Consider the following 20,198-nt stretch of genomic DNA (forward strand, 5'->3'; position numbering starts at 1 on the left):
GAGTTTGCCTCAGTAAAGGCGGGACTTAAAGTCCTGTCAGGGAAATGTGGCTCAGCCAACGAATCATCACGACAGTTTCCGCCCGGTAGTTGCTGCAAAGCAGCTCTGCAGGTCCATGAGGCATGATGGAGGAGGAGGAGGAGGGCTTTTGTCAGATATCTGTCCGTCTACTAGTCATTGTGATGGCAGAAATTAAAATGATGTAATGCATATGATATTTTGAATGAGACATGCTTTTTACTTGTGCATTGGAAATTATTGTGGAGACGAGGATGTTTTTTTTATTAATCAAAATGCATGAAACACAGCTAATTTAACTTATGTACTGTTTCTTTGGAAACAGTCTATATTCTTTCTTAATGTGTTTTTCTGGTTTTATTGTGCACAACTAGTGCGTATTACATTACAGAAAAACTCTGTCCTCATACTCTTTCAAATAAATTTAAATACCAGCCCTGCGAATAAAGCAATTTACCTTTTTGGCTGACGTCACAAATCCCTCTTATTTTTCAATTTTCCTTAAATGGTTGTGGATACCATTTTATGTTGACATGCTTTGCCTAACAAATACATTTTCAACTCAACAATTTATGCTTTATTTAAACTGATCACACTATTTGCCGATTCATACATTATGTTCTATCATGTCCAAGCATGGTCAGTGGAAATCATAAGCGGTAATAGAAGCAAACAGACATTTCTTGATTCAATTTAATTCGGTATATCCAATTCACCGTGGATATCATGTTAGATAGCAAAAAGCATTTTACAACTGTCAGCAAAGTGAGGCAATCTGCTATCAGTGTAGCAGATGGCTTTATCTATTGTTATCCAAAATATTGACAGTGCATAAACCTCTATCATAACTTCCATAAAGTGTATTTAGTTCAACTTTCACACAGTTGGATTAGCCCTTGTAAGATAAAACCTTTGAGCAACCACACAAATGTGGCATATACAGTTTGAAATACACACATTTGCTTGTTTTATAGTTAAACAATGAATAATAAAGCAAAAGTGGACCCAACAGCAATACATAGGTCAATCAATTTGCCATATCACTTGTTTAAAGGAATCGTTAACCCATAAACGAACATTTACAACATTTACATTTGCAAAAGTGCAAATATGAGTTGTGTGAACACTGAACATTCATAAAGTTTCATCTCATCTCATTTTTGGTTGCACTGAGAAAGAAAGTCATACAGGTTTGAAACTGTGTAAATGATGACAAATGTAAATTTTGGATGAACTAGTCCTTTAATTCACCAGAATTAGATGACAATCTCATGCACAATAACACCTCCCATTTGGTGCAAACACAATGTGAGGAAAACCGTGTGGAGAGATAAACATTGAGGCAAATCTTCTCACAATATTGACAGAAACCTTTCCATTTCTTTGAAGCTTTATGTGTATCATGGAATTAGTTTGCCAGAGTTAAGCATGTTCATTTCACTGAAACTTCTTAATTTTACTCATTCAGCACAAGAGCATGAAGAAAACAATACTAACGGGTGTATTTGCTATAAATAAAAAGATAAAACACGAACAGTATTATGAAGCCCTCCAGAATTCCATCTCCTCTCATGAAGCTCAGTCAGTCTTCCAACTCAAGGCCAAAGTGACTGTATAAGTCTCGTGTGGTCACTCCACGCAGGCCAGCTGAGAGACACAGAGAGACAGTTGTCTTTGTCAGGTCACATGGGGGAGAATGATGTGGCACAGACCCCCTCTGGCCCTCAGACCATCTGAAGTCACAGAGAGGCCAGAGCAGGCAAGAAACTCAACTTGCTGGGAGTCTGAAAGGGTCCATTATATTACAGAATACAGTGGTAATACTGGAGGATGCCATTATCATAATCTTGACACTAGAGAGAAATGCCAAGCGTATGGAGGCTGTAACCCACTTATATGAGTGGGATGGGAGAAGTGTGTAGGCCACAAGTGCTTATGAACAGGAGATGAACGACTATCATGGTATGAAATGTTTTTATGTTGGTATCAGACACCGTTGCATTTACTATTAAACAGACGATTGATCCATCAAGTCTTACCTAGTGTGCCCAGTAAGGTTTGTCCGATGTCTTTGATGTCATTGTATTCGTGCAGCAGGTCTATGTGCTGATCCAGCTCTTGTACAACAAATCCTCTGTAAATACAAGAACAGAGTAACACACGCTCAATTTAATCTGACAATAAATAACAATGAAACACTTTAATGAAAAATGTAGTTATCAGCAAACGATATAAACGGACCATATTATGCACTTTAGATTTAAAAAAATAATAATTTGATTTAAAAGAAATTGTTCCGCCAAAAGAAATTGTTACACAGTTACTGTATTACTTAAGAACTCTCAGAATAAAGCACACAAGTCACATTTTAAAGAGTTAGTTTACTTGTCATAATTGTGCAAACTGCTACAGCAAATGCTGAACAAGTATTTAAAGGTTGAGCAGCTCATTGGCTACTGATACAGCGGAACCAATCAGCTGTGCCCTATAGAGAATGATGTGATTGCAATCAGCCATCTAGAGTTTCATGACAGAACTTAGTACTCACCCTAATGTCGTTCCAAACCCATAAGACTTTGTTCATCTTCAAAACACAAATGAATATATTTTGAAAGAAATCTGAGAGATTTCTGTCCCTTCATTGATAGTCCACTTTGACGCTTCTAAAAGTTCATAAAGAGATCGTAAAAAAATCCATTAGAATTAAAACGGTTTAGTCACAATTTTTTTGAAGAGACACAACCGCTTTATATGATGAACAGACTGAATTTAGACTTTTATTAAAATATAAACATTTATGAGACAAGAATGAACCTCATTGGTTCTTGCTGAAGCTCAAACGTGCTGCGTAACACAAGAATGAACCTCATTGGTTCTTGCTGAAGCTCAAACGTGCTGCGTAACACAAGAATGAACCTCATTGGTTCTTGCTGAAGCTCAAACGTGCTGCGTAACACAAGAATGAACCTCATTGGTTCTTGCTGAAGCTCAAACGTGCTGTGTAACACGAGAATGAACCTCATTGGTTCTTGCAGAAGCTCAAACGTGATGCGTAACACAAGAATGAACCTCATTGGTTCTTGCTGAAGCTCAAACGTGCTGCATAACACAAGAATGAACCTCATTGGTTCTTGCTGAAGCTCAAACGTGCTGTGTAACACGAGAATGAACCTCATTGGCTCTTGCTGAAGCTCAAATGTGATGCGTAACACGAGAATGAACCTCACTGGTTCTCTCTCTCTTCCATTTAACACTACTGATGTGTGCGTTGATCAATGTTTATATGTTAATAAAAGCCTAAATTCAATCTGTTCCTCATTTAAAGCGATCGAATCTCTTCAAAAGATTTTGACTAAACCTCTCAATTCATATGATCATATGATTTTATGATCTCTTCATGAACTTACTGGTAGTGTAGACTGTCAATGGAGGGACAGAAATCTCTTTAAAATATCTTCATTTGTGTTCTGAAGATAAACGAAAGTCTAACGGGTTTGGAACGGATTTTTGAGTGAACTTTCCTTTAAGTTATTTTAATCCTGTAAAGCCTGACCTATGAAATAAAAGTCAGAAAAATCTACATTTCTGAAATGGAACAGTTTTGATCATGTTGATAGATTAAAGGCCTTATACATTTTTGTATAAAATATGATACAGTAGGCGTTATAGTGTTAATGATGCTGCTTTCATTATTTCATTTTGGAGCTTTTGGAGTTCATTTTCATTATATGGAAAAGAGTCACCAGGATATTCTTCAAAACATATTTTGTGTTCCACAGAAGAAAAAAAAAGAAACATGAGGATGAATAAATAATGGCAACATTTTATGGGTGAATTATTCCTTTTTAAAAATATGCACTTTAATGGAAGCCAATTAATAGGCCTCACGTTGTGTTTTTGTGACCTCGCAACCCCCTTAAATTGAAAAAGAATTTTAAACCTAATATTCTATAGTATCTTCAGTATGAACAAACAACAGCATCTCTTGTATCTCTCTTTCCCACATTCACTACCTACTCTTTTTCCAACAAGGCGATCTCTGAATCCAGCCGATCAAGTGTTTTCTTGAGCTCTTTGACTTCTTCCTCAGGGCACAAGGGAGATTTCACCATACTAGACTTCTGGACCTATGACAGACCAAAGACAACTCACCACATATCCATATAAACCTTAATTCATCTGTTATCAGTTATCAAACTCCCATGAATATTGCTTTCTACCTCTAGGCATCATATCACAGACTACTAATCTGCTAAAATCACAAAGTATACAATAGTCCTCGGAATACATCTGATTCAATAACAGACTTTACGTACAGGAGATTTAAAACCTGAATTGACGCCCCTAACGTTACATCTGGAATCTGCAGGTCTGCATGGAATAGACAAACGTTGCTAATCATGATAAAATAGACTTTCTTAAGATTTTAATTCTTAAATCTTCACAAAGTCGATATATTTGTTTACCTTCTTCTTACAGACACGCCCCCTTGTCTTGGAGTGACGTGCGCATCATCTACAGTGGATTTGGTTTTCATTTCTAGTTCCGCGGTCGCATTCATTTCTTCAAAATACACGTTAAGTGTTCTAACGGGTGGATTATAATATTTTAATACGCGAACAGCTGATTTATGCGAGTTCTGAGCATTTAATAATGAGACGCTCTTTTGCTGTAAACAGTCGCGTGCTGTTTCTGTTGAATAAATTCGCGCCTTGTAGCGTCACCACACGCAATCGCTCTGATTGGTCCGCTCTGGTATGAGCGTTTGGATTGGTCCATTGATGCACTTCCGGTGCACAACTTGCTGACAGATGTTGTTTCTGTAAACAGATGTCGGAAACTTTGTACAATTATTTTTTGTTGTATTTATGCTAAATCATTTTAGTCTTCACTTTTTTCATTAATTGCTTAAATAATTTTTTTTTTAAAAAACTGATACAGTGGTCTTGTTTAGGGATTGTGATAGCGGTCTTGGCAAATCACACACATAAAGTAAAATATATGTCAATTGTACTATATTGTTTTCCACTGACTTATATAAAGATATAAATGTATTTATATAAAGATCAACAGCATCTTTATTATTGCGATATGACTGGGGATTTTTTTGTAAGATGTAAAAGGCATATCTATTAGATTAGTATGTTTTGTAACTGTATATGCATTTTTAATGTATGAATTTTATATATCATTACAATGGGAATGTTAGAAGTTTGGAAAATAACTATATGGGTTTTATGTTGCAAATCAATAAACATTCCAGACAGGATCCAGGAGTAGGATACATAAAGCAGTTCCATATTTTGTCGGTAGATGGCGGCATTTCACAATTTATGGTTTAACGATGGAACATTAGGTCATGATTAGTATTTAAAATATCTAATTTGGAAAGAAATTATTGGTTTATCAACGTTTTAGAAATCACAAAACAGTGTTTAAAAAATAACCTAGGTCTAGTAAAACACTGCTTACAAGAGACAAAAATGTGTTGTATTATAGTCTCACTAGTGAGTAAAGTAATGGCAATTGATTGTGAGATATAAAGTGAGTGACAGTCACCTTAAATTGTTGAAAATGTTCTCATTGTGCACCAAAAAAATGCTTCACTTACATTTACACTCATAACCTGAATATCATCCAAAGACAATGGATAATGAAATGTGTATTAGTATCAGTAATATCAGTAATTTATAGAATAGCTAAATCTCAATGTTAAAGAATGAAAACACAAACTGAAGACTGTCTTGTAAGAAATATTTCAGTATGCAGAAGTAAAAGTGGGGTCCATTGAACAGAGTTTGGATACTGACGAGGACAAGACCTCCACGGCCCTCATGAGACTGACACCAATGCCTCTTTCTGAATCACTGCACACAACTAAAGTGTCCTTTAATTTGATTAACAAACTGTATAATGTGGAAGGATATTATCTTAGTACAGCTGCAGGGAATACAGGAGCTTTACACACATAACTATAATGGATAAAATCACATAGATACTATGTAAGGTGTTGCTATGTGGTTGCTAAGGTGTTCTGAGTGTTTTCAGTGTTACCCGATGGACTGCTGCAATACACAAGTGATATGAGTTATTACACGGTTCTTTGAGAAGACTTCAGTTTCAGAGGAAAGAACAGGAGGTGGAAATTTACTTTGTGCTCCAGATTTCCCCTGACATTTAGATGTAGCTGTTAAACTTTATCCCATATGCCAGTGTTTCAGAGTCTCTGCTGCACAGGGACAAACAGCAGGAAAGAAGTGTGTGAAAGACAGTAGTACATCAAACACTTGATCTGTCGCATGTGCTTGTCTGAAGCGATGCGTTGTGACGTCTAGAGGGCCTGTAAGATTTACAGTTATCATTCACAACATACTTGGAGAAGAAATTATTTTTTTATAAGTCTTTGTTCAACAAGATGGTATGGAGACTCATCTGACAGTATAGAGAATTTATATGGGCCTATATAGAAACACATATATATACAAATTGACTTGTTTTTGTAAGATTTGCTCATTGAGCTGCATTAGTGAAGTGTTTTTATGAATTCATTAAACATTACTGGAAAACAACTAAACAATATGGAGTGTTTTAAAAATAAATTCCCAACTCTGCACTGGGTTATGATGTAACGTGTATGATGTATGGTTTCTGATGTAATCATAACTAAGCACAGAGCTTACCTTTCCTATGTGCTGCAGATTTATCTAGCTCAGGGCTGTTTGAGACCAACAGAGTCAGCGTTCACTGGACACATAATATCTGCTCAAAATCTGCCATCTGATGCTGAATATCTTGTGATCTTGTGGCCATTTCAAAAGCCGTCTGCCTATGGTTGATTGGGCAGCGTCAAAGGAAGAAGGGTTTAAATAAATGAATGAAAGGAAAATGACAAATTAATCCATTTGGACAGCACTCGTCTTGAGCCATGTTTATTAATTCTCAGTCTCTCCATACAAAGAGCTGGAGGATGTGAGTGGATAGGAGGAAGAATCCTCCTCTATTCCTCCAGATTTTAACTAACAAGCCTGCAGAGGTGTATAGTCCAGGGGTCAGAAAGTAGAAGTCCTGCCATATGTTTAATCCACCCATGAACTCAGCCAGCTGATTTCACTAATTAGTCCTATCCTGGCTGAATAGCAAATCCAGGTGATTGGAACATAATACTGAGGAGGACTTTTACTTTCTGAACCTGGACTTTCCACCTCTGCAAGCCTGGGGTGGGCTCTTTAGATCTCACACCAAACCAATCTTATGTGCCTGACTGTGTCTGTTTATGTCTGCAGAATTGCAAAAACCTGCTGATAAGACCAGATAAGATTTATTCTGGTTACTGTTGGTTTGGTGCTTGTCTAAAGGCCACAGAACGTTGGCACAACATAGCCTACCCAACCCTCTAACAACGTTCTAACAACATGGTCAAGGTTTGCTATAACTGCGTTGTGTGGTAAAGGTTGTTACAGCGTTTTCAGAATGTTGACATTAAACCACTGTTCAGGGCCATTGCTTAAGGTTGTGCAAAGGGTGACTGGACAACCACTGGACTAAATATGTACTCGTCACTGCCCTGAAGCGCGAAAATCAGCCTTTTAAATTTCAAACGGCCGTTGGGCTCATGTGTCGTCTCGTTCTTCATCGAGCAAGGATACGAGAGAATTTCGTTTAATTTACCTCAGCTAAATAAGATACGTAATTATTCAAACACAACCTACAACTTTCTTGTCTAATGTGACATGTATTTGTTCAGTCCAACTGAAGGGACAGAATAACGTTAGCTGATTTAATGCAGTTTGTAGTCTTGTATAAATTACAGTAGGCTACTAGTGTATGCTAACGTTAGCTATATTTCTTTTAGTATTCAGATATCCTTTAATCCTTACAGTTAGGAAAAGTGTTGAACATCTTCTGGTCAGGTATGACAAATATTTTAACTTTATGCCAAAAGTTATAAGCCATAATGAAGCCAAAATGACTTTAATTATGAGTAATTGACATTTCAGCACTCCTTGAACAGACAGCGACTTAAGCGCGTACTTGCTGCACGGTAATGTTTTTTTTTTTTTTTTTTGGTAACGCACAGAGGGGAAAAATGTTTGTAACTGCTCGCACACCTGTTTAGTTTTTCCTTTGAGTTGTCTGCTATTTAGTCTAATTCGTTTCTTTGCTCCTCTGGATTTGTTGATGTTTCCTGAACTGTTTCCGGTTACCGACCTTTCTGTCATCAAGTATATGATGACAGAATTTTCAGTTTTTTTTTTATATATATTTTTTTAAATAAGTCTTTAATATGAACTCATTTCCATTGCTGTCCCCAAACAAAGCACTCGCATTCCTTCATAAATCCACTGGAGTCACATGGATATCTTTAATGATGTCTTTACCTTTCTGGGGATAGAAAGCGGTAGTTGCGTGGATGGTCAATGGGACAGAAATCTCTCAGATTTCATTAAAAATCTTCATTTGTGTTTCCAAGATGAACGAATGTCTTACAGGTTTGGAACGACATGAGGGTGAGTAGCCTAAATTATGACAGAATAAATTTTTGTTTTGGTGAACTAAATAATGAAGAACGAATCATTTTCATTTATATGAATCAATTAAGTATAAAACACTATACACTTCTGCTTGCTTTAAAAAATAATTCGCCACACAAACATTTTTGAGTGATGACACAAAGAATACCCTTATGAAAATGAACCATGGTTTTATTATAGTAAAAGTGTAGTAACCATGTTTTTTGTTTGATTACCATTTGTATAACCGCAGTTTTACCAGCAAAACCATGGTTATTTTCATAAGGGTAGTTGAATCAGAGAATTTTAACGTACAGATTAAATTTAACACACTGAATCACTGAAATGATATAGATGTGAACACATGCTCCAAAGACTGCAGCTTATTTGCATTTCATGCATATAGCCTCCCACCTCAGAGAAGCATCCACAGCTCTTCCCCCGTGTCACTGTCAAGGACCCGACACACACTCTTTACGGAGGCAGAGGGAATGGAGAGAGGCCAAGAGATCATTGACAGAGAGAATGAGGTTCATCCCAGTGAGGGATAATTCAAGGCATGTCATAAAACATCAATACTGCTCCAGGGGTCTGGCCAGCACAGCTGCATGCTGGGAAACATTACAGTCTTAAATAATTCAGCACAGGAAGAAAATCCTTCATTTTACTAAAACATTTACATCTGACTACACACATACATACTGTCATAATATAAGTCACCTATATGTTTTTAATTATAACACAGTGTCTTTATGAAGCATAATTTTCCCCAAAATGTTGTGCTTATTAATATATAATATGATATAATATAATTAGATATATTATTCATTTTAGTGTTAGTACTCAAACTCTTCACTGTGACACAGCAAAGTTCATATCCTCCATGCCTCTCCATTGTCATTGAATTGTGAACGTGATTGGAGTGCCAAATTTACTTGATGATTAGTCAAGATTTAGAAATGCTCACATCTGTCTAAACTACGTCCTACAAGACAGATAAAGCTGCAGTGACTTTGGCACTGAAAAGTCTTTGAGAGCTCCAGCCAACTCTGAAGCACAGTGAACCCAGAAGACCGTGGATTGATGTTATCAGATTCTCCCAATTCAATCTGACAGAGAGCACATCCAAAACAAAGCTTACACAACGACTGGACTGCTGTGCAACAAAATGAAAGCAAACATACATCATCGAAATACTGCATAGATATTAGGCTTATTATGTAATAAAATAAAGAGAAGATAAAATCGATAAGAAAATAATGTTTATATAGTTTGTTTTGTCCATATGACGTGCTAACAAACAGCTAACAGCCTCATTAAGTTTCTGAAACGGGCAGTTGACTGTTTTTAATTGTAAACTGATTTTTGATTCAGTGCCGAGTTGAACGATACACAATTTTCCCATATCAGCCATTTTGGGCCTTTTTAATTTTGCGGATTAGCGCATTGGAGAATCGATGTGAAACTTGGCAGGTGTCATCGGGACCATGCCTTGAAAGCACTTAAAAAGTGTCAGGGCAGTGCCACTTTGTGGTCAAAAGTTATAATGTAATTACTTTTGATTAAATTAGCCTATTATAATGAATCTGGTCTTAGTAGTTGGGTCATGCCGAGAACATAGATACCAATTTTGTCATAGTCGACTGAACTTCCTGTCCGCCATTTTGTTTTTCTTTAAAAACCTACTTTTTCAAACTTCTCTTAGACCATTTGTCTGATTTTCACCAAAATCAAATCTTATCATCTATATACCATGGCGAAATTTTGGGGGGATTTCATGTCGATAGACGAAACCATTTTTGTATACCGCTGCAACTAAGTTTAGAGTATTACAGGTAGAGACATATTCCAACTGGAATCACAAAATGATCCAACAGGTTGTCTAGGAAATACCATATAATGTAGGTTATAAATGAACTATGAATTTCACTTCATATTCAACTTTAAAACATGCCAAAAAGTTTTCAACCAATTTATTGTCCACAGTATTCTTAATTGTATTATCAATTACAGGAACATTTCGGCATCACTTTAGAACAAGAAACAATATTATTGACCTATTTCTGAAACAAAAATACTGTGATAAAGTAGTGATGCAAAAACAATTCAGAAATAATGATAATAATAATACAGTTGGTTAGGGATGCACCGATCCACATTTTTTCACTTCCGATCCGATCCCGATACCTGAATTTGGATATCGGCCGATACCGATACTATTCCGATACCAGAGCTGTGTTTGATTTAATATTATTATTATCATTATTGTTTATTTTATATGATGCTGAAATAAACTTCTCTCAACAGGCAAGTATGAATGATATGTTATATATGTATGTATGCCCCAAAAGTCAACTTGAGGTAAGTATAAGGTCAGAAAAGGAAGTCAGAAAAACAGGAAATCCTGTTAACAGGAAAAATCCCATTCTGAAAACAAATATGCAACTGTAAGGGTTTCAAATTGATTGTCATGTCAATATTTATTACATTCCCAAAATGTCAAATAGCCTACTTGCGTCTTGAAATATAAGAAAAGTGCAAGTGTAAACATCTTACACACACACTATCTGAAGGGTGATCCTCGCTCCGATGCAGTAACTCTCTCGATGCATGCTCGATCAACATCAGCATCGTGCAAACAAACAAGCGGATTTCGCCTCAGACGCGCGTCGATTTCGCTTCAAACTTTTGCTTTTTACGCACGTTAATTTTTCTCTGGTCGCGCGAATGGATTCAAAATATTCAAGCGTCCAAATAGACGCGGTAGACGCGAATTTGACGCGCTATTCGCGTTTGGTGTGAATGCACAGTAACGTGGTGCTTTTTTAAATGTTTGATTGCGGTCGTTGTGTTGTACGACGCGAGGGAGCTTTAAATGGCTCTGAATTACAGCTTTGCAAACATTGCATTTTGCTGTCTTGCTCTGCAGTGTTTCCAGTGTGAAGTTTATCCACACAGCGGACGTTGTTGGCTAGCCGCAAACCGTGGAATGGATTTCCTGATCGGGGGCGTGTCTCATAACTCTGTGTCTCATTGAGCCGCGCCTCCGTTCAGGAAATCCATTCCACAGTTTGCAGCCAGCTAGCAGACTCGCCGGCGGGAATCACTTTTGGACTTTGGAGTCATTTCAGCAGACATTAAAGCAAGCGCAGACATGACTCATGGATATCGGATATCTCAGCAGGTTGGATCGGGAAAATCCGATATGTGAATTACGCTGGTATCGGGTCCCGATACCGATACTGGATCGGATCGGCCCCATCCCTACAGTTGGTATTAACAGGCACTGAAACGTGTATGTGTGCGTGTATGAGAGAGAGACAGTGTGAGATTGAAAAGGGACCCAATGAGTGAAAGAAGAGCTAGGAGAGAGAATTGAAATCACAACACAAGCACATGGTGATCATCACAAAAGTCAATGTCACCTGCAGGGCTGTAGTGTGCGGCTACACACCCAGAGAGAGAAGAAGATCACTTTCAAAACTAGAAACAGAACAAATATTCTTGATAATCACCGTCATTATAAAAAAAAAAAAGTCGGTGCAACGCCCCACTTGTTTTCACATCAACTACGCAGGAAATAGGCTAATTGACGCCTCTGTAAGCATGAACAGTAGAGAGAGAGAGAGAGAGGGAGAGAAAACCCTTCTGGCTGAAGATGTTCTCTTCATAGTCCAACAAGCAGCGTTTAGAAAGAGCAATTGTAGCCCATGAAATCAAATCAGCCTTTGTATCCGTCTCACATCCAGATTTGTAAAAAAAAAAAAAAAATTCTGTGGAAATCATAACATGTCAAAAATCTGAACCTTTTCAGATAGGAGAAATGTGAATAAAGAAGAACAAATAATTTAAACATCCAAAACAGAAGAAAGTTTGTAATCGTGAAAACATCTATTAATACCTAGAATCACGAACGGTAACTCAGTAACTTTTGTCAGTAAAAAATAATGCCTCTCATCCCATACGTTACCTCAAAATCAAACGCCTACATCATGTTGTTTGCCGATGTCACATTTTGATCTAGCAGTGTTATTGCAGCCGCTTAGGGCTTTTTGTAAGTTGTCCTGTATGTGTTGGTTTGTTAAAACAAAGTCCGCGGCTATTTCAGTGAATATCCACCTAAAACGTCTCGAGCTACATGAATGAACAATACAAAAGTTTCAATTCAGACTGTATATTGAAAAGTGTCCCATTGTGTCTTTATTTTCTGAATCTTCTTTTCAATTACTGAAAACAGAAGAAAAGGGATTCAGGAGTGAAGCAGAGGGGGTGAGGGAGGGAGAGGGGCTCCGAATCTCTGCTCTCACCCCATTTCTGCCTTTATAGTTCCCAGTTACGCACAAACACCCTGGGCTGTCTTCCTGAAAGCTCGGCACTCTGGGAGTTTACCAGAGGACATTGTTTTTATGCAGGCAAGTGCAAGAGCTTGAATGCTGAATTATGTTTTTCAATGAGAATTGAGTCTGTTGCCTGTGTTGACGCAGTTAGCCGTTAGCATCTAGCATAAACCGTTCGGATGGCTGGCTACACGTCGGTGCTAATGCTGCAGCTTCGCGTGAACATCTCCCTCATGGTGACCGAGCGGCTGAGGTTTAGTTTGTGGTAGTTGGGTAGCGGCATCGGCAGCTGGGTGGGCAGCGGGGCGGGCAGAGAAGCTGGCAGCGGGGCGGGCATCCCCAAATCCTGCTGAAGCACGCTGCGGTAGCTAATGCGTTCGCCACCATTTCGCAGGCCTTCTGGCTGCTGCAGGTAAAATGGCAGGTCGTAATGCGTACAGGACGGACAATACGTCTGCGAGCGTGTCAGTTTTCGTGCCGGCGGGGGCGTGAAGAGGGCGGGCCCATTGGGGGTGGTTGCCGTGGGGACAGTGGCCGCCAGGATGTTGTGATTTGAATGCACCGGCGGCAGACGAGACGTGACGGCGAAGTCAGGCTCCTCCTCCTCTGACTCCGACTCTTCCTTCTTACAGCAATAGTACTAGAGGGGTGCAAGGAGAGAGAGAGTCAGCTTCGCATTTTCACCCTTTAATGCATGAATATTTCACTAATCATTATTACATATTTGGGTCTTTAGATCTATATCTAACATGGATGGATCTCTAACTGCCACAATAGATTAAACCCCATTGATATCTAAATAACAATGACAAAAGAATAAAATAAAGCATAATTTGTTACCTTTTGAGATTAGAAGGGTTCAGTTTGAGCAGATGTTTTATACCATCATCGCTGTCCTTGCCAGAGCTCATTTCCCAGTATATTCAGCATCTGACTCATATTCACGATCTCAAACATATTTTCAAAACTATAATTTTCAACATTTTCAAAATCAATATTTTGATCGCTGACAGCTTCTTCACTAGATCCACCATCGAGTGACAGTGATACTATTATTTGATTGTAACAGTACTTGCTCTGCAGTAAATCGCTGAGCCATTTCAAGTTTCGCTGATGATACTTCCTATTCTTTTGTTTTATGCCTGCAGTAAATATGAGTGAAACATCACTTCATCGTTGTGTATTAGAAATTGCCTTGTGGAATAAAGGTGAATTGCACTTATTCAGTCATCAAAGATTCAATTATTGTTGTGCAGAAAAAAATATACTTACATACCTCAGGTCACTAGTGTGACCCTATACAATTTTTACAAAAATTAATAAGAAAACAGTTCTTTTTGTTTGTCATGAATAGATTGAGGAATGCTAAGGTTGATGTCTATTTTAAAAAAATCAATGAGTGAATGACGTCCCAGGTCGATAATGACCCGAGGTATGCGTTTCAGGGTTAATTCTACAAAATAACCTATAACAGTAACATTTAACAGTATATATGTAAAATTTAAAAGAATTAAAGGCAAAGTTCACCCAAAAAATTGGGTGAAAAAATTTAAATTTAAATAGTTTAGGACCCAATTGACTTTCATTTTATGGGAAAGAGTAAAAAGTACATTTTAGTTTACCATAAATGCTTGTCATATGTCATTCAGCAGCAGACTTTAACCAAAAACAACAGAATTATAAAATTACTTTAATTAGTTTAAGTCCTATTTAAGTGGGTCAAAAATGCAATTGTTTTCTGCCCTTTTGGAAATTTAGTACTTCTCAAGTTTTGGAAAGTTACTCCAGTCTTCAATCACATGATCCTTCAGAAATCATTCTAATATGATGATTTTCTGCTCAACAAACATTTATTATTATTATAAATGTTGAGAACTGTTGTGCTGCTCAATATTTTTGTGGAAACTGTAAACCATTTTACAATAGAAAGTTCAAAATAACAGCATTTTTTTTTTAAATATAGAAATCTTTTGTAACATTAGAAATATATTTACTGTCACTTTTGATCACCTTAATGTGTCCTTGCTGAAAAAAAGTTTAGGTTTATTTAAAAAAAATCTTACTGACACCAAACTTTTAAACGGTAGTTACTTCTTGCAACTGAATTGCATTACAAAGAGAGAAAAAAACTTGCACAAAGTTCCATCTGAATTTCATTTATACATAAATTGGTCACTGTTTCCCACTATGAGATTATTTCTGAATATACAACTTGGTCAATTTTACTGCAAATTGTTTCAGTGTCAATTCAAAGGGCAAAAACAATATATCTGAAAAACATAATGCTCCCTGACTTTTCAATTCTGATGTGATGTTAGTGTTTGTGACAAGCAGACACATTCTTTTCTGAAAACAGGATGAGATCAAACAAAAACTACAGAAAAAGAAGACCATGTCACTACTTCCTAAAGGAAGAGAAGGTACCAAAACACAGCATTATACCTACAAGACAGACTGAGAAAAACAGACAAAGAAGCAAAATGGCAGCAAGAGAGAGTCTCACCTGCAGCCTACAGTAACACAGTACAGCGATAATGCACAGTAAGATTACTGTAGCTAGAATTCCACCTGTGATTACCACTGTCCCGGCTGTCATTCGAAAGGCTCTCCATCAACACCCTAAAAACACAAAAACAAAGAGAGAAAGGAAATCAGAATTAGGTTACCGACAAATGCCTGTACAAAACTTGCCTACGATCAAAGGTAACCCTCCATACGGCCACTGTGTGTGCGACTGAACTCCATCAGCTTCAATCAAATGTGTTGGGTGAATTTTATGGACATTTCAGCGTGAGAAATGTTTCCCTGCACCAATGTTTTGAATGCCAGAATCATCACCGCACAGGGATGAATGTGAATGGGCAGAACAAATGGGAGGAAAAGAGAGACCACAGTCACCCTAGGAGCAATAATGAAGGTCAAAAGAACAGGAAATGATGGAGAGATACCCTTGGACCAAGAAGACTGATACAAAGGACAACAGTCAATATAGAATGTCAATAAACAAAGATAAAGTGATGGTATTTTAAAGTGATCTTAAAGTAATCATTTTGCACATTCTACAGTAGAACTTCAGGTTAAATGTATTGTTCAAAGGAATAGAACAAGATGCAAGAGCAAAATCTGTAATGTCTGTTTTAGCAGCCTAGATCCCTAAATATTACCAAGCAGAAGGGGCTGATCATAGCACAAAGACGCTGATGCCCTCACACACCATTTGGAATTGAAATTACAATTCCTTTTAAAACACCCATCACTATACTTTAATAAGAAAATTATATTTTCGTCTTTAATAGCGGTTCACTTCTGCAAGTTAGTCTGGATTGCAGCTTTCAAAACCACTGCAGATTGTACAGGCGTTCACATGAACCATACACCAGACACACATTTGCCCAGAGCCCCACACCAGCAGGGGGCCCCGATGAGCTGCAGATCTACTTTCACTAGCCTGTTATCAAATTATTGACAACACCTTCCCATGGACCCTTTTCACAGACCTTGATGATGCATTTCCACAGTTAAAAGGCAATTATAAAATACATTTTAAATTAATTTCAGAAACTATTTAATTTTTTCTTTCTTTCACACAGTATAAATGGGTTTTTAAACATTTATATTTGGGGCTCCTTGAAAACCTTTCATTTGTACAATTTTGACTGCTACAGAATTATTTGAATGAGTTACACTATGTTACATAAAGGTCTATTGTTATGATATTCATTTCAGATCTGCCCCTAAAAATCACATCAAAATTTCCCATGTCAGTCTGGATGGACCCTTTTCTAAGTGGAGTTTTTTTTTTTTTTTTGGGTGCCAGAATAATAAGCATCAATGTTGGCCAGTCCCTGTGTGAAATTAGCTTTGACTGGACCCCAGGTCAAGCCAACACTCCTTTAGACATGAAAGAGAAGGAATAGCAGCTGGATGAGATGGACTGCTCAATGGACAAGGTCAACTGACCCCAAAAGCCTTGGTCAAATGTCACTGTCCTTTGAGAATTGAACAGTTTGTCTTACTGAAGCATGCGAAATAACATGTATGCCTTCACATGTTAAGATAAAATGGGTGGAAATGGGTAGAAAGGATTGGCTTACTGACTATAATGAAAGGGCAGGCCTTTGTAGAAATCAGTCCGTTTCAGACAGACTGGGAATAGAAGTGTTGCAATAATGTACAGTATGTGAAAAACACTGTACATGTGTTTTTTTTTTACATTAAAGCATGTTAAAGGGTTAGTTCATCCAAAAATTAAAAAAAGGTCATCACTCACCCTTATGCGTTTGAGCTTCTGCAAGAACCAATGAGGTTCATTCTCGTGTTACGCATCATGTTTGAGTTTCAGCAAGAACCAATGAGGTTCATTCTCGTGTTACGCATCACGTTTGAGCTTCTGCAAGAACTAATGAGGTTCATTCTCGTGTTACGCATCACGTTTGAGCTTCAGCAAGAACCAATGAGGTTCATTCTCGTGTTACGCATCACGTTTGAGCTTCTGCAAGAACCAATGAGGTTCATTCTCGTGTTACGCATCACGTTTGAGCTTCAACAAGAACCAATGAGGTTCATTCTCGTGTTACGCATCACGTTTGAGCTTCAGCAAGAACCAATGAGGTTCATTCTGGTGTTACGCAGCACGTTTGAGCTTCAGCAAGAGCCAATGAGGTTCATTCTCGTGTTACGCAGCTCGCAAGTACAGTTGAGCTTCTGTTTATGTTTGCAGATCAATGTTTATATGTATAAAATAAAAGTTCAATCTGTTCATCACATAAAGTGATCATGTTTTTTTCAGAAAATTTGGACTAAACTGCTCAATTCATATGGATTCGTTTTCCGATCTCTTTATGAACTTTTTGATGTATTAATGTGGTAGTTGTTTGGACTGTCCAATGGATTTCATTCAAAATATCTTCATTTGTTATTAAAAGATGAACGAAAGTCTTATGGGTTTGGAACGACATGAGTCTGAGTAAATTATGACAAATTTAAATTTTCCCAATACAATCCCATTACACCCAATAAACATAATAAGCACTTTTAAAATATCATTATATGGTCTCTGTAATGTTTAGTTATATTGGAAATTTAAAAGAATTTCTGTTGTTTAAGTTTTTATGTACCTATTCACTTTGTTAATTTGACTTAACTTAGTTCAGTAAACTTTACTTAATGTCATGTGTGAAATGTACTTGAAAAAATAAAACTAAAAGTAAAAATGCTGTATAAGATAACTCTAACATTTGTTACGTTTAAATAAGACTAGCTGTAATAGTGTGTAATTCAGGTGTGAAGTGACAAAAGCAAAGTAATCTTGTGTAATGGCAATGACAACTGTAATGAGCTTCATCTATCTTCCCTCCACTGGGCACTGACATGGACCTCCATCAAACTCCTAGTTGAATTTAGCTCCAAGACAATTAAGAAAAGAACGAACGGAAACATTATGTCCTGAATACTGAGGGGAGTTATGTTCTCTTCTCTAATGATAGTGTCCTGATGGGATGAGAAGACACACAGAGGTCTCCTCTTCGACTGCCTTGATTAAGAAAATTTGACTTTCTTTCGGCTTCTAGGCTTTTTGTGTTTTCATTTTGAGAGGCATCTGTCCTGACCGATCAGCTGAGCTGTCCTCGAGTAGTTCGTACCTGCTCACAAAAATCAAATTAGGCCTTTGTAATCTGATTCGTCTAGTGGCTGAATGCAATCAATCGATCTGGGTTGGAAATGAAACAGGACTGTTGGTTTTCATTTGATTGTGAAAAAGGCAGCTAGAAGAGAACATCAATAATGCGTCAGAGCAGATTTTTTTATTTTAGGCTTCAGGAGAAGCTAGAAATCAGTCTGACAACCCCTGTAGTCAACCCCTGGGTCAAAGACAGGACGCTCTTCTTTTTTGTGTCCTGATTCAAAAATCAATTAATTAACAATGCAATTCATACATACTGAACAATGATTTAAATATACCTTTTCTATGACGTTCTTAATTCCTGAATTAAAATTAATTTAGTTTTTTTGGGGGGTTGGCGAGGGTGATACAACTGATAACATAATGAAGAAAAAAACCCTCATTAGAAAAAGAAATCTTTAAAAGGAAATCATTTTAAGTAGTTTGGCATACATTTTCATTATTATTTGCTCAACAACTTAATATTAATATGTGAAAAGCGTTGGTCATGTGCAGAAATATGCAGAAAAAACAGAAAATGATGTCATAAAGAGGACCATGGACTCTCATGACTTGATTTGCAAGTAATATTGTAATATTTCCGTGCTTGGTTCTCAGATTGGACTGTCTGATCACCTCTTCATCGAACTGTGAAATGCCTCTTCCCGCCTTAGGGTGAAATCCACCATAGCCTACCGTAACCTCAATTCTGTTAATCCATTACTGTTTTCTGAATCTGTACACACACATCTCTCTGACATCACTGAACGCACTAGATCCTTGTCAAATATAATACCTCTATTTCCACAGCTCTTGATTTACACGCCCCTCTTAAAAGCAGATCTACACACACACTTCTCCCTGGTTTACCCCAGCAACCTGAAAACTGCTGGTCATCACCTTGAACGCCTTTCCAGGAAAACCGGTTTGACTGTGCATCTTACTGCTTACAAGGACCATAATGAATTATATTCAGTTATACAAATTTGCTTTAAATACTGCACGCTCTAGTTACTACTCTAATCTTATTAGTAATGCATCCTCTCAACCTAAAACACTGTTTTCTGTAGTCAATAAACTTACCAACCCTCCTGCACCTGACATGGGTAACTCAGTAGTAACTCGTTTATCAAATAAATGCAGCCTTGGCGATCATGAAACCCCAAACATCTGAACTGTAGTGTATCTATAAATAATTTATACATAAATATAACTATAAATATATAACTTTTTGGAAAATAATGATTAAGATGTGTACACTTCTGTCGAAACTTATTGTGTTAATCAACTAGATGCCTAAAAGATTTTTTTTTTTTTTTTTGCAGACACTCTTATTTGCTTTATTGCCCCCTATTGACTGACTTGTTTATGGCCTTTGACCAATAAAGATCAGTACTACTGGGACTCAGTGATTAAAAAGGGTCAATTGAAAAGAAATGTCAAGCAGGTAGCCTATATAAAACACAGCATTTACGCACATTGTTCATGTGCACACGTCACTGTAATTCAATGAAGGCAAACATCCATTAGTGTGGTGCAGTCTGCCTCACAAACCTCCCATGGGGACAGCTAAATTAGATCACGGTATGAAGAATATGTTGCCACATCACAACACATTCATCACATGTAGCTTTAATTACAGCATGTGTGCAAACACACACTCAGAAGAAC

The 20,198-nt window shown here is 37.3% G+C and overlaps 2 protein-coding genes across 3 annotated transcripts in view; both read right to left on the minus strand.

Annotated features, from left to right (window-relative positions):
• Positions 1-1,245: 1,245 nt before the first annotated feature.
• On the minus strand, positions 1,246-4,731 carry swi5 (SWI5 homologous recombination repair protein). Its single transcript, XM_084103752.1, has 5 exons — positions 4,485-4,731; positions 4,335-4,389; positions 4,036-4,145; positions 2,058-2,152; positions 1,246-1,665 (listed from the first exon to the last, which is right to left on the minus strand). Exons 1-5 carry the CDS (start codon positions 4,577-4,579, stop codon positions 1,601-1,603), a joined length of 420 nt encoding a protein of 139 aa, XP_083959878.1. The 5' UTR covers positions 4,580-4,731; the 3' UTR covers positions 1,246-1,600.
• Positions 4,732-10,484: 5,753 nt separating this feature from the next.
• Positions 10,485-20,198, minus strand: part of LOC311076476 (protein FAM163B-like) — a 28,908-nt gene continuing 19,194 nt past the window's right edge. For both annotated transcript variants that reach the window (XM_084104733.1, XM_084104734.1), the window contains exons 2-3: positions 15,369-15,484; positions 10,485-13,505 (exon numbers count right to left, since the gene is read on the minus strand). In XM_084104733.1, the coding sequence (XP_083960859.1) occupies positions 13,053-13,505; positions 15,369-15,461 (546 nt within the window). In that variant the 5' untranslated portion in view covers positions 15,462-15,484 and the 3' untranslated portion in view covers positions 10,485-13,052. The remainder of the gene's footprint in view (positions 13,506-15,368; positions 15,485-20,198) is intronic.

Source organism: Abramis brama (assembly GCF_963993115.1).
Source record: "Abramis brama genome assembly, chromosome: 25".
NCBI classification, from domain to species: domain Eukaryota; kingdom Metazoa; phylum Chordata; class Actinopteri; order Cypriniformes; family Leuciscidae; genus Abramis; species Abramis brama.

Excerpts from the sequence above, each read along its gene's own strand:
- swi5 (XM_084103752.1), bottom strand. The coding sequence starts at position 4,579 with ATGAATGCGACCGCGGAACTAGAAATGAAAACCAAATCCACTGTAGAT. Across the intron at positions 4,390-4,484 it reads GGCGTGTCTGTAAGAAGAAG|ACCTGCAGATTCCAGATGTA; the intron begins GTAAACAAATAT and ends TATTCCATGCAG. Across the intron at positions 4,146-4,334 it reads ATTCAGGTTTTAAATCTCCT|GTCCAGAAGTCTAGTATGGT; the intron begins GTACGTAAAGTC and ends GGTCTGTCATAG.